Source organism: Poecilia mexicana, unplaced genomic scaffold (genome assembly GCF_051168715.1).
Source record: "Poecilia mexicana isolate PSO_F unplaced genomic scaffold, ASM5116871v1 scaffold_17, whole genome shotgun sequence".
Taxonomy (NCBI): domain Eukaryota; kingdom Metazoa; phylum Chordata; class Actinopteri; order Cyprinodontiformes; family Poeciliidae; genus Poecilia; species Poecilia mexicana.
In genome coordinates this window covers 21,480,034-21,494,726 of record NW_028263386.1, presented here as the reverse complement: position 1 = coordinate 21,494,726, position 14,693 = coordinate 21,480,034, and the positions used below count along the sequence as shown (strand labels likewise).

Genomic DNA, 14,693 nt, shown 5'->3' with positions numbered 1-14,693 from the left:
ACACAAAAGGCGCACTCCTTGTGAGTCTCCTGAGGCACATCCAGACTGATCTGCTGGACAGTCTGATGCAAAATAAATTAAATAAAACACACATTTCACTTTTAAAGTGTTTACTGATGATAAAAAAGAAAAACGTCAGATGATGGTACATGAAAACTAAATCATTAATGGCTGAATCTATTGGTGACAACAAAGCATGCCGTTTTTAGGATGTTTTTCTTTAAACTACATAAAATTTTTAAAAAAATATTCTGATTAAAATTGAGGACATGAGTTAGTTAAACCCATTGTGTCTGCAACGTGATTGACAATGAATCCATAATCCTCGTATTACTTTTGCAGTCTAATTTTAAACTACTACAATAACATCTATAAGTTAGCTTTCCTCTAAAAGAAACTAAAAAAAAAATCTAAAAACATGGTTGCTGTGTGAACAAGGTTCAGGTTTGTTGCAGTGGCGCAGGCGGGGGAGACAGTCTGGTGTTTCATTTAGCATCCACGACCATGACGTGCACAAAGAGTCCGGCAGAGGGGAGCTTGTCTCCATTCCTGTTGAGCAGAGGCACGTGTCTGTATCCTATGTGGGAGAGGGCAGATAAAGCAGATGTGATCAGAAAGCCAGAAATAAGAAGAGCCGTTTGTGTAGAGTCTGAAATGAGACCAATGTTTCCTCCCTCAGAAAAGGAACAGTTCCTTTTTCTGTTCCTTTACAAACAGAAAACGGAGTCCTGGACTCCGTCACATTATGGCCACAAACTCTTCAGTGTAATTTTATGTGATAGAACACCACAAAGTGGATTTTAATTATTTAATTATTATACTAAATAATAATTAAATTATGCACTGCTTTCTGTTATGTCATGTGGCTGTAACTAGGGATGCACCGATCCACTTTTTTTCACTTCCGATACCGATATGAGTTTTAGTATTGGCTGATCCAATGTATAAAAACAGTGCTGAATTGATTTAAAATCTTTTTTTAAACAGATATAAATGCACTGAATTACAAGTTGATTTACTTCACACTTAAATACACCAAAAGCTTCACAAGCTTGGTGAAACGTGTAAAAATAACTTTTAAGTTGTTCAGTCAGTGCAATTAGGAGCATACAAGTCAATGTAAAATAAATAAAGAAATTGAAACTGACAAAAACAAACTGTGACAAACCCTCTTTCGAATGGTTCAATTAGGACTTCTAAAAATAATGTCAAACTCATAAAAAAAAGCACGATGTCGCTCAGAGTAAAAAGTATAGAATTAGACTGACTAGATTTACCCTTATGGATCAGGCACACTGTCACTTATACCTGATCTAGAATTAATTTTTTTTATATCGGGAACAATACAGATATTAATATTGGATTGGTGTATCTCTAGCTGTGACGTCACAACAATCTGTCCTTCAGGGAGTCATTGGCTCTTACAGGCACTGAAGAAAAAAAAATGCCTACAACTACAGGCAGAAACTAAAACGTACCCATTTTGAGGCTGTTGAACGGAAGTGTGTACTGTCCGATGAACTCGTTGGCAGACGTCGAGTCGTGGTCCTCTATGAGAAAGCGAACCAGCGCCAGCTCTGGCACATACACGTCAAACTGGAAGTTCTCATTCCAACTTGGGTTGAAACCTTAAAACAAAAAGCAGAGACGTGCCGTAAGCCATATGACGCATCGCTGACGTTATGAGTTATTTGTAGTGTGTGAAGCTCATAACGGGACGGGAGGCGTTTGATGCGGTAAGGTATATTTATTGTGTAAATACGTGCGTTTTAAATGTTGAGTAACTAAGTCTTTTTGTTTCATCATAAGGTAAAAAGTTGTTTTTAGCCGGTGTTTTAAGTTACAAACGTAAACTGTTTGCAACCGGCAGTATGCCATTTATTTATTTATTTATTTTTTGGCCTCACATTGTGTTTTTTTCTTTGTACGCAATCACAGCTCTGACGGCGAAAGTAGAGGTCTATTTCCATCTAACCTGCATGTTTTTCAGTAAAATTTCAACCTTCATTCAGGGGCAATGCTACGTAAACAAACACGACAGCCTCACGCTAGTGGGAGAAATGGCTCGTGGCCTTTTGCCAAAACAAAAGAGAAATCCTACAGCCGCTAAAAATTTTACGCTTTTCTGTTTTTATTAACATTTGTCTGAGAAGTAAGTTGCGCTCTTGTCTTCTTTTGAGCTTTTCAGGTTGTTTCCTTCAATGGTTTGTGTTGCAGCGCCACCACAGGCGAAAGCGGGAACAGGTTTTTCAGTTAGTTTGACAGTGTAGCGTGAAAGCGAACCGCAGCAGCTGAAAAGGTAACAAATGTTGCAACTTTGGTCACCAATCCAACCGAGTCTACCAGACTGTCAGGTGTGAAAACAACCTAAGACCACATGTACCATTGTTCGCAACAGCACTGGTCTCTTTTTCTGCAACATCAGCCGGAACTCCGTAGATCTGCACTTTAACCAGCGGGTCCACGATGGAGGATTTCTTCTTGTTGACTTTGGGGAGCTGCTGGCCTGATATAACCTAGTGACAGATGCAAAGCGCATTAGGACTGAACAGGTTCCCAAGCTAACCGCAAAACCTTCCTGACACTGGGGACCTCACCATGACATGCAGCGTCTTGTGCTGCAGCCAGTCTCCTCGGGTCAGGGTAATGGGGTCGAACTCGGTGGCAGCGTCCCTCATGTAGGCCGGTTTGAGAACGTAGCCGCCCATGCCGTTGACCAGGAATCTGCCCTGGTTTATGTCCAACTCTGTGCAGGCCGTCTGGAAGTTCAGGGCGACTGGAGCAGAAGTGAAAAAAAGGAGCATAAAAGGAATGTGAGGAATGTAAAAGCAGGGCCTGTCTTCCTTTAGTAATTAGTAACGTTGGGCGTCGGGTTTTGTACCAATTTGGCAGCCTGCGTTCCACAGTGGTACTGGGTTGTAGTTTGAAGAGTCGGCCCTTGAGCCTGCGGGATAAATGCGGCTCAGTTTCTCCACGTTGTGGCGGATGTAGGCATTTGCTGCAGAAAAAAAAAGAATAAGTCATTTGCAATTTCTTCAACTAGTTTTCAGTCTCTAAAAGTGTTTCCATCCAGGGTTGTCCTGAATTTAGCCGAGTTGATCACTCTGTTAAATATGACCAGAGTGCATCTCTGCTGAAGTTGTTCAAAACTTGAGTTATTGTTTTATAATCCAACTCTGCTTTCAACTTCCCCATAACTTTGTCCCCTACTTTGTGCTGCTCTGTCACATAAAAGCCCAATGAAATACCTTTAACTTTGTGTCCAACATGACAAAATGTGGACAAATTCAAAGGGGGATCATGTGAATACCTCTGCTTGGGGCTGTTCCTGTGGACTCTAAACGTAAATAAGGAGTCAAATGCTCAACATTGTGTCTTTACCCGACTCCTCTGCCAGTTTCACGGCTTTCCCCTCTTTAAACGATGACATCTCGTAAAAGCTCTGGTTTTTCCTGGCGTCTTCGAAGCCGTTGAAGTGGACGCTCTTGCAGTAGATGACCATGTCAGACAGCTCTTTGGCTAGCTTCAGCTTTTTCTTTTAACGCAAAGGTCAAAAATTAGGCATTAGACAAAAGACCGATTTACGAGCATAGCTAATGTAGCCCCCTCACCTTGCTCGTCTTCTCCGCTGGTTCGTCGTCTGCCTCGTTACTCGACTCTTCTTCTTCCGTCACGTCGGTGTTGTCGGCCTCCTCTGCAGCTTCAGCGAAGCTGGCCTCCAGTTTGTTTAATCTCTTTCCTTTAATCAGGAATTTCCCTTTCAGCTCCTGAGGAAGAGCACATGCATCCACACCTGTAATCGCAACGCTGCGCAGCTGAAATACTCTCCCTTCACAGCTTTAACCCTCATTAAGCTGAGCTGGCACCAACCTCAGGCGATGGGAAGTTTGCGGGCATGCCGTCGCCCAGGGGAGTGGTGACGAGTGCGCTCCCCAGGATGGAGCTCATGTGTTGGGCCATGACGGACTGCTGCTCCACGCTACAGTGGTTCTCCAAGGAGAGAATTACTGGGTAGTCAGATTTCTTGGGGACAACCAAAGAAAAGAAAAAATTACGTACTACAGGAAGTAATTCAAGATGCTACCTGAGATTGGCGCTAGCTATACCTTGAAAGCATACTCCTTGATGGCTTTGATCGCATCTTTGAAGAGGATCTTTGAGGTTAGAGTGTAACCGTGGTAGATCACCGGCTCGTTGTCCGATCCATCCCAGCAATCCAACTCCACACAGCGGCAGCCCTTCAGCAGAGCTCTGAGGGATTAACGGACGACTTTAGAAACACAGTACACAGGTTATCCAAAAGCTGTCGTCAAGTCAAATCTGAGACTTAAAGAACTTTTAATGCAACTGTGAATGAAATTTAAAACCGAAAAAGCTAGAAATATCGGGGATGGCTGGGTAATCCTGCTGTGTTACAATAACGCATCATAAAAGCCCCCGTTCAACAAATGTCATCCTGCCAACTGGCGATACATTTTGCAAAAACTATTTTACAATTGTGGTGTTTCCATTAAATAAGAAATTAAATTAAAATCTGATGTGAATAAGCTTGTTCAATTGCAGTTTTGCGAAATACACTAATGCTGACACAGCCAAAAAAAAAACTACCTCAGTCCAGCGCAATATTTTTTTAATCAGTCATTTTTTTAAAGTTAAATTAAATGAATTTATTGTAATTTCAATTTGCACAATTCTATGGTTAATGGAAACATAGCTATTGTAGCTTAGCCCCCCATCAACATGTGAATGTTTGTGTGATCGGGTGAACGACAGATGTAGTGTAAAGCGCTTTGGAGTCCTCTGGACTAGATAAAGCGCTATACAAGAGCAAGCCATTCGCTGTGTAAAGTTAATGAGGTGAATTTTTTCTTAAGCTTTTATTCCTGCAAAAGCACACTTCAAGCATTACCCCCCTGTTGCCCTTGCCTCATCCCACTAGGACGTAGAGATAAGTAGTGGCAAACGCTGGACAAACTTGATGTTTAAAACACCGAAGATAGAGGCTTGAGTTTGTTACCTGACGTAGGCCTCGGTGCTGCTGGGTCCTTTCAGCTGATCCTCCGTGAGGTACGTGTTGTGTGAGGAGGAGATGAAGTAATGGTTGAGGGGCTGCTGCATATCCTGGTACACCTGCTTATGGTCCAGATTGAAGACCATGGCCTCTGGATCGTGGAGGTACATGAGGAAGCCATCTTTGGACAGCAGACTTTTCCCTTTGGCTAATAGCAACCAAAACAATTATGAATTAATTTTTTGACATCATAAATACACAGATAAAACAAGCCACTTATATGAAATGCACTATAGATATTACACAGAACCATCGCATTTACTGCAATGCGGCGCTAGTAAGCTGCAGGCCAAAACAGCCAGAAGCAAAACATGATATTTGCTAAAATCAGAGACCATTTACAAGATAAAGGAGGCAGAGACCATTTCAAGGACCAAGCTAGTAGCTTGTACATTTTTACCTGTTAATGAGAGCATGGATCTGGGAATACCAATAAACCTAACAAACCTGTGTCCATGCCCAAGCTAATAAGAGAACGACCATTTCTTTGCCGTTTTCGCTTTCAAACACTAAAGGAACATGTTCACCGACATAAGTGGAATTGTCTTCTACCCAGCATTGTCTGTGTAGAAGGTTAAATAGTAAATGGTCAGAAGTGCAAAAAGCCATTTAGCATTGCAGCTGGCTTGAGATGGAGAAAACATGGTAGCCATATTGGATTTTGAGGTCTGTTACTAAGGAGAAACCTCCAGCTTTCTGACTTGGAACTTAATTGAACGTTTTTGTTTAATTTACAAAACTGGAACTTGGAAATTTTATCTTCGAAGGGAAAATGTGTGGAAAAATTTAAGCCTTTAACCGAATATGCAGAGCCAAAATACAAGAGGATGTTTGTCCAATTCTCTTTAAATTTATCTTTAGGACCAATAGAGAGACTAAAACTTTATTATTATGCAAGTACCTGGAAATCTTAGTATTTGCATAGGTCGTATTTGGTTGTAAAATGTCTTGGAGCTCTACGGTACTTACTCTGTTCATCTGGCTCGTACTTCTCAATGATCTTCTGGGCGTCGGCTAGCGTCACCTTCTCCCTCTGCTCCTTCATCAGGAATTCCAACAGATTTCCGGCGTTCATGAAGCCCGTGGTTTTGGCGTACTCCCCGTAGATGACGTCGATCTCCTCCCGATGGGTCAGCAGATCGTAAAAATGCTCAATCTCCGCTCCGGCGAGATATCCAGATCCTGATTTGTCGCATTTCTGTTGTTGTTGGAGTGCAACGTAAAAGTTAGAACATTTATATGACATAGGCTATTTCATATAAGTGTGAACACATAAACGATAAAGTTTGCACTATGATTCACAAGCCAAGACGCTGTTATGTACACACAAACCATTGCATACACAATGTGGGGAAAAAAACAAACAAAAAACTATGACTTTGTTTATATAAAAACAAAACAATGTGTGGGGAACAATTCAGCTTAATATGATCAGATCAAAATTGAATTTATTAACTATTGCACAAGCAAGACACGGTGATGTGTTCTCCGATTGCCACCTGCGTTACGTAAAAAAACTTTGAACCATTAAAAATGTGATTCTTTTTTTTTATTGACTCATTCCAGGATTATCTGAAGTATCAGGCCTTTGAGGCAGCATGTGTTACTCTGTAAACTCAAGTGACCTTTCGGTAATGCTGTTATTAAGTGTTAAGAGTGTGGCCTTTGGAGTAGTTGCTACGAAAAGTGATAGTTTTTTTTTTTTTTTACTTTGTTCCACAACACACTGTATCTGTTTCTTCCATGAGGAGCAGGAAGATCCATTTATCTGACCACAAACCACATTTCCAGTAGATGATCCCTCCTACGTCTTCCTTACAGGAACGTTATTTTCAAACTGTCTCCCACACATGGTGCCTTGCAAAAGCATTCATAATATTTAAACTTTTCCACATTTTGTCACATTACAACCACAAACTTCATTGTGTTTTACTGCAGCTTTCAGTCACAGATGGAGACAAAGAACCGCATAACTGTGCGAAATGGAAGAATGTGACATGACCACGGTGGTGGTGAGCTTTTGTATTCACCCCCATTTACTCCAATATCCCTACCAAAGATGGCTCTCCACTTAAGCTAACAAGGCAAGGAGAGTATAAATCAAATAAAGCAGTCAAGAGGCCCATGGTAACTCTGAAGGAGCTGCTGGGTTCCACTGCTCGGGTGGAAAAAAATCTGCTGATGGGAGAACTAAAGGTCCTTGTACAAATCTGTCCTCTATGAAAAAGTAGCAGGGAGAAAGATGGTTCCAAGACCAACATGTGCCGTTTTCCCTTCAGGAATTATATTCTGCTTTGTGTTGGCCTATCACAAAGAATCCAAATAAACACATTACAGTTTGTTTGTTGCAAGAAAAATGTTACACATAAACTCAAATCACTAAGTGTTAGTAATAGACTTCCTCTTCCCATCTTTGGTCAGAAGAGTGAGCCGTTTGTGCTGTCTGATGACATCACCCATACTGTACATATTTTTGCCACAATACATTCTGCAGGATCTGAAAAGTAGCAATTTAAAGGGACAGTATCGTGTATTTTCTAGGCACATTATGCCAATTTACAGCACAGTCAAGTAACTGTTAACTGTAGTCGTTGTAGAAATGCCATATACATAAAATGTGATTCAAAAGAAGTTTGACATAATTTAACACCTTGAAATTGGGCCTCTGTCTTTAAAAAAACCTGCCATTTCTGAAACTCTGCCTTCAAAAACTGATAATATCGCTTCTTTATTAGCCCTTTAACAACATTTTATCAGCGTTTGCACTGAGAACCTGTACACTGAGCTCAACAGATGCGCAGTTTGTCCAGGTGTTTGCTAATTGCACCTGGCTAGTCTGAAGGAGCTTAGTGGGGGAGCCTCTGAATGGTTGCCCTGGAGATTATAGGATTTCTCAAACATGCATGAAAGAATCAAGGCAACTCTCCAGGTGCGTTTATGATGAGAGAATAAAAACATACCATGAAAGGTTTATGCTAAAAATCAATATTTGCAACGGTGTTTATCATATTGAAGGTACTGCAACATCTTAGCAAGTTCTTGAAGCATTTGAAATCAGCAGTACATCTGTATCACCTTGAAAAGCATCTCTGCGTAGTCATCATCCAGCCCAATGTTCAGCAGCTGGAGGAAGTTCTTCATCTCTTGCTGAGTCAGTTTACTGTCTTTGTTCTTGTCTGCTTTCCTCAGGCAGCTGAAGATCCAGCTGTGAAGTTTGCATGTAAGGAGAATACAATCTGAGTTCTTGATGGTACAATCTCACTGGTTGGTCCTCATTGCCAGGCCTTGATTTACAGCCTATACTGACAGACCAAGGACACATGGCTCAACAAAACAGACACTTTTTGGAGTGAGTTTCATTCCAGATAGGAACTCATATGTTTGTGAAAGGATACTGATCTTTAGCCTGATCGGCAGAGAGATTGTTTAGGCCGGAGATGAGTTTTTCCAAACCTCTCACCCAGCTCCCAGCCTCCTCCTCCGAGCTAGCTATGAGGTCCAGGTTCTTTCGGCGACCCTTAAACACGATGGTGAAGCAGCGGCCCTCCACCTGCTCTTCTGTGTTCTTCTTCAAACCCTCCGACTGGCGGCCAAGTCGAACCGCTGCGATGCTGTCGACTGGAACTAGATAGCAGAGATAGCCCAGATGTTTAACGGTATCATAGCTTATGCTACTATCAATAGGTTAGGTCGAGTCAAGTTTCTTTGAATAGCACACTGCGGCATCAAGGCAGTTCAAAGTGCTTTGCACCATAAAAACATCAGTCATCAATTATGAAACAAGCAATAAACATTACATTTTGTCAACTTGATACTACAATAACAAAAGTTCTTTAATGCATTTTGGTGCTATGTCATTCAGTAATTTATAAACTAATAAACGTTTTTTTGAAGTCTATTCTCTAAGCTAAAGTGTAAGGGCTTTAAAACTGGGGTGCTGTGCTCTGTCTTCCTGGTTTTAGTGAGAACCTGAGCAGCAGTGATTGATTTATTTTAGGCATATCTGTGACGTCACTATTGCTAAAGATAAAAGCATTTATGTTTCCCTAGTTCTTGCTGCGACATTAGTCCTTTAAATTTTGGCCTGAAGACTGCCTTTGCAAAGGCAGTTGCAAAGAAGGCTAACTTTGCAACTGCCTTTATGTGATTCTGAAGGTTCAGATCTTAGTCTAATTTAATAAGAAACAAAGCATGTCCTTGCTTCTTAATATCTTTAAGCGTCAATGAGCAGCTTTGCAACAGCTAGTCATGGTGCTATGACTAGCTGTTGCAAAGTTGCTTTTTGTAATTTAGTTGTCAAGGAAACACCAGTAATGATGTTACCCAACGGCGCTCATCAACCTGTGACCACATCAATTTATGGATGTCATTAAAACAGAAATATAACGGGGACTATTTTAGCTCGCTCCTCCTCTTACTCAATAGAAGAAAAAAAAAACTACAACTATCTCTTCAGACACACCCACTAAACTGATATCATGCACAACCGATAATACGATGTACGCAAACACTAGTTTTACGGCTTTGTGATCAGCCGTCCACTCTTCTACACATCCATCTGAACTGAGACGTTATCAGAGATCGCGCTGGGTGTGTTAGCGTTGAAATTATAAATCTGCTTAATAACTGCTAGTAGCAGGAGTAAAGGAGGGTTATGAGTCTTGGTGAGACATATGTTTGCTGGGCGACACGGTGCTGGGACAGGACTCACAGGTCTGGTTCGACTTGAAGGTTTTCTTGGATTCATGCCATATGGTCTTGCAGTCATCCTGGAGCTTGAGAAATCGGGTCTTCTTCCAGGACGGGGACAGGACCTTGAGGAGGTCTCCGCCTTGCAGGAGGAACTGCAGGTCTGGATCGCCTTCCATTCCTAAAGATGAAAAATATGCATTTAAGAGAAGCAATGAGGAAAAATTCTGCAGCTGAAAACCATGCATGAACTGATTACAAGGGTCAAAGTGTACCCACATTTCAAAATGTAAGGATCCAAAAATGCAAATATTTGTTGTGATAACATTCCTAGGGTTTAAGTCTAGAAAAAGTGACAGAGTGACTCTGGCTGCATGGATCATAGCTTATTGTAGCTGTGGCTCCGTTATTCTGTTAAGCAGATAAAAAGATGGCTACTACACATTTCCTCTTTAGGTCAAAATATTAAAATTTGGCTGTTTGGAAATATATTCAGTTGCAATAAAAGCCACAGAGTTGATACAGATATAGTGACCATCACTCAGCATGTGGTAGTATTTTAGCAGCGCTGCTACCTCCCATTTCCTACAGTTATCTCAAAGTAAGAACACTCCGGACAACTGAAGCCTTTGCCGAATTGTGACAACAGCCATACACCTTATACATACAAGGGACACCAAACGCGTGCAACATAACCCGGATAACCCTTACACCATCCGCCTTAACACTAAGATCATCTGATCGTTGTGCAACATACCTAGAAGTTTTGCATTTGTTTGTATCACCTTCTGGTTGGAAGCATGGTGAAGCAATTCCTCAGATTTGCTAAGTTTAGTTTGTCTCCGCACGCAAGACATGTTGCTCCAGGCTGGAGAGAGGCTTCGGGAGTGTTGACGAGACGCAGCGAGAGAGAGAGAGACCGGTGTGTGTGTGTGTGTGTGTGTGTGTGTGTGTGTGTGTGTGTGTGTGTGTGTGTGTGTGTGTGGACTGAAAGGGCGTGTACCAGCTAACTCCCGAGTTTACTTCAGCTCTCTCAGGACTTCCCTAAGAGACAGTCAGCTGACAACCGGGATGACCTACTTAAATCCGTGAAACGGACGAGTGACAACTTGACAAGCTATAAAGTTAGAGTTTGGTTTTTGCTGCTTAAATCTACCCAGAAGTTATTTTTAAAAGAAGGAAAGGCATGGAGGAAAATATGCCTACATTTCTCAAAAACAACCACAGGTTCCATGGAAATGTTACAAATTAGCCAGGAAGCAGTTAAGCTACAAAACCTTATTCCGTTAGCTGATTGCTAATAATTAAGCGCTGCTTTGAAGCAGTTAGCATTAGTAGCAACGAAACTACATACAAAACGTATATACAAAAATAAAAGAAAAATACAGGTAAATGACAATACAAGGAAAGCGCTTGAGCTTTTTCAAAGACATGTTAGTATTAAAGTGGACTTTAAATTAATTATTTGCATATTTGAAAAATATGCCAACTACAGTATTTAACCTGTAACTGCTGCGAGTTAAAATGTAAGTGATATAAAATAAAAGATACATACTTTATTGATTTAAAAAAAAAAGACATTAGTCCCTGAAGTCGCCACTAACAAAGACGTCACAGCAGGGTTGAGTTCTAAATTGGACATTTGGTAACGTTGTGGTGCTAATTATTGCCGACATCAGTTTATTTATTTCTACCCATTCCTACCCCAAATAAATATATTCACAGATAGTGAATGTACACCACTGTGTGACCATCATTATTGCCAATAAAAAAAGACATACCTGCAACCTTCACCAAATTTTAAGTGCACAGCAACCATCCTGGATAAAGAACTCCAGGCTGCAATAATTGACTTTTCTAGTCAGAATTTGAAGCTTCAGAAGGCATTTGGTGTTTTATTTCCAAGTGGGAACAGGGAAATCCAATTTCATGTGTATAGAGAACAGACCTATTCCGACAAGTGTGAGCCTTCAATTTGACTAAAGGGCTATTTCACCAATTTAAATGAGTCTGAGCCTCGATTCCAGTAAGCTTGAACCTACAGCAGGGGTCTCCTACTCCAAAACATCTGCATAAAACAAACTGCTCATTAGCTGGGCTCCTTTGATCTTGAGAATGTGTTGTGGAGGTACTGCAGCCACTTGGCTGTGATACATCAGAGCAGGGATGTAGCTAAAGATTCAAGAGAGCTTTTAAGGACAGGAGTTAAACAGATCTTTCAAACTTGAATTGTTTTAAACTCGTAACAGAATCCAGAAGTACTGTTTCTGATTTGTGAAAACTCAAGAAGGGGCCATTTTCAATCTCATCTTCTTCACCACCTCAGGTGGGACTGAGTTTAAAGAACACAAAACTAGTCAGGGCAAGTATGGACAGAGTTATTAATTGATGACAGACATTAAAGCTTCTGATTTGTCAAACCCTAATTTAATTTGTAAACACTTATTAAATGGTGGGTTTCAGGCTTTTAACTATTTGAGCGGGTTCAGCTTAAGAATTACATTTCCTGTGGCCTACAGCTCAAACCCTGACAAACTAACAGATTGCCACATATGAAAACAAAATTTATTTAGCAAGAATTCAAAAATGATTTTTTTCTTACTATGAGGTAAAGAAACCCAATAAAAAGCCTTAAAATTACCCCTTTCCACTCCAAGTTTGATTTAATATCTAAATTGAATGCTAATTTCAATAGCGCCATCTTTTGGAATGTAAGGGAGTGACATCGTGCGGTTTGCGTGCTGCTGGACAATCTACGAAATTCATATTTCACCGGTAACCATTGTGGGGAAAACCTACGAACATATTTCAGAAGAAGACGTTAGATGTTACAACACCCGCATGACTTTGACTTTTACGATTTTAAGGAGGGGAACAAGAGAAAAGATAAAATTTCTGCAGAAAAGCAGGCGCTCCCCTATCAAATTGTAGTTCTACGGCGCCATCTTGTGGTTTAGTTGCGACACTTCATATGCTGTGATTTAACGCCGCCTTATTTGCATTATTTGTCGTTTTAACACTATAACCTTGTAAAGAAACAGGCAATTAATACTGTGCACACAAAGGGGCATGTGTTTGTCGCTTTCTTGACCTACTTTCTAACCAAAAACAAGGTGCTGTTTTAGTTTGGCGACACCTGTGTTTGTGTTAGTAACAAGGTGCGTAAGAGGGAGCCACACCTTTAGGCTGAAAGTGATCTTGAAATGTACCATAGTGGCTGCAGGGGAACATAGTGTTACATTAAACAAACAAAAATATTCACGATTTGTGCAGAAAGTTGCACAGTTTAACTTTTAATTAAAAACTAGCACTCATGTCTAAAGGCTATCGGGTTAATATCTGTTGTTGGATTATGAAAGTAATCAGGGCTACACCCAAGAGATGCAGACCTCAACTGCAATGAGCAAAACTAATAAAGTAACCCAAAAAAAAAAAAAATCACTTTTACCTGTTAACTTGCTTTCGATCCCATTCTTCTCCATCCTTGCTTATGTTTTTTCCCCCTTTTGTCGTTATTTTGCAGGTTTTCTCCTCGTTCGCTTCGTTTCACGACCAGCTGCTCTCTGTTTTCATGTGTGCAATTTCCAGAAAGGGGAAAAAAAAAAATCTCTGTAAGCCAACAAGAGCTCGATCTGCACGCAGGGGAATAATGCAGGCTCCAACACCGGTTTGACGAGACTGTCATTCAAGCTGGGCTGCTGATGTCACAACAGGGCAGGCTACACCCCACACTGTCCTGTGCCGTCATACAGCGAGTAGGTTAAGTCGACCTTGTTGCAAAGTTTTGTTTTGGTTTTTATTGTTTATTTATGCTTTCTGAACCTGCCTTTGAAGAAAAAGTTACTTTCTTTTCATAATCTTGTATGTGAGAACAGGACACCCTGTGATGGTCTCCAGAGGCAAACGGAGAATGAATGGGGATGGAAGAAACACCCACAACCTTTTAGAGATAGTGAAAAGTCATATCTCAATCCGTGTTGGAGCCTGGGGCTAGTGAATTTAACGTGCACACCCACCCCTCCTTTGAACACAAAGTAAACATATCCAGATAGTCTGAATGGAGGAGCTTTATAGCTATAAGTACAACTGGTTCTCTGCCAGCCACATAGTTGAGAATGTCTTTTTGAGGATGTTTGACTAATGAATAGGACAGGTGAAGTCTTTACTTCCTATTTTGCTAGCGTATTGTTTGTTCATCTTTCTTTAAATGATTTTTTTTTCGGCTCTGATGGCCTTTGTTTTGTAGTAAAGTGGCAGGAAAGTGGGCAAGGAGGAAGACATAAGTGGGAAAAAGGGTCAACTGGCTGGGACTGGAGCCCGCCGCGCGCTTTCCCCCTGCGCCTCTGCCGCGCCCATTTGCTAGCAGCTTTGCCTTGGTGGGATAATAGCGGCGCAGTCGGTGTAGCGCAGAGGCTCCTGTAGCTCTCAGCACTTCTCTTTCAGACCTGGCTTACCCTCAGCGCACTGTCAGCGGTGGAGAGCTTCCGAACGGTACCCAACAAACCCACCCTCCCCCCCCCACCCCAACCATCCCTCTGGTAAAACCACAGTACACAGCATATCGAAGGTTTTGAAAAGCCTTAAAACCACAGAAATATAAGTAAGATGATAGAAAAAGTGACTTGAGTTTTCCCCACACCTGATGATGCCTATTAGCTGGATGAGAGTCAGGTAATAAACATTTCCCATATGCATTGAAAAGACAAATTCAGCTTTTTGTCATCATGTGGAAAATAAGAAACTAAGGTTGTTTTGAAGGTACAGCATGAGCTGGTTGGCATGAAGCTGCTTTCATTTGAAGTAATTTGATCGTGTTACACATTGCTGTAGAAATTCATGTGGCCCTGTACAAAGCTACTCTGGTTGAGCTTTTGTCACAAATGTTTTGGATCACTAAATAAATGTTAATGTCTGACAAAGATAAGCTGGTTAG

At 41.1% G+C, this 14,693-nt stretch overlaps 1 protein-coding gene across 2 annotated transcripts; it reads right to left on the bottom strand.

Annotated features, from left to right (window-relative positions):
• Positions 1–93: 93 nt before the first annotated feature.
• On the bottom strand, positions 94–13,445 carry plcd1b (phospholipase C, delta 1b). Of its 2 annotated transcripts, none has more exons than XM_015002181.2 (15): positions 13,209–13,445; positions 9,783–9,941; positions 8,467–8,695; positions 8,147–8,276; positions 6,041–6,269; positions 5,018–5,219; positions 4,107–4,251; positions 3,871–4,023; positions 3,612–3,767; positions 3,382–3,535; positions 2,882–2,998; positions 2,598–2,776; positions 2,384–2,516; positions 1,479–1,628; positions 94–577 (listed from the first exon to the last, which is right to left on the bottom strand). In XM_015002181.2, exons 1-15 carry the CDS (start codon positions 13,240–13,242, stop codon positions 486–488), a joined length of 2,262 nt encoding a protein of 753 aa, XP_014857667.2. In that variant the 5' UTR covers positions 13,243–13,445; the 3' UTR covers positions 94–485. The 2 variants fall into 2 exon arrangements, with proteins under 2 accessions (XP_014857667.2, XP_014857666.2); XM_015002180.2 differs by lacking the exon at positions 13,209–13,445 and adding an exon at positions 10,518–10,671.
• Positions 13,446–14,693: the final 1,248 nt, after the last annotated feature.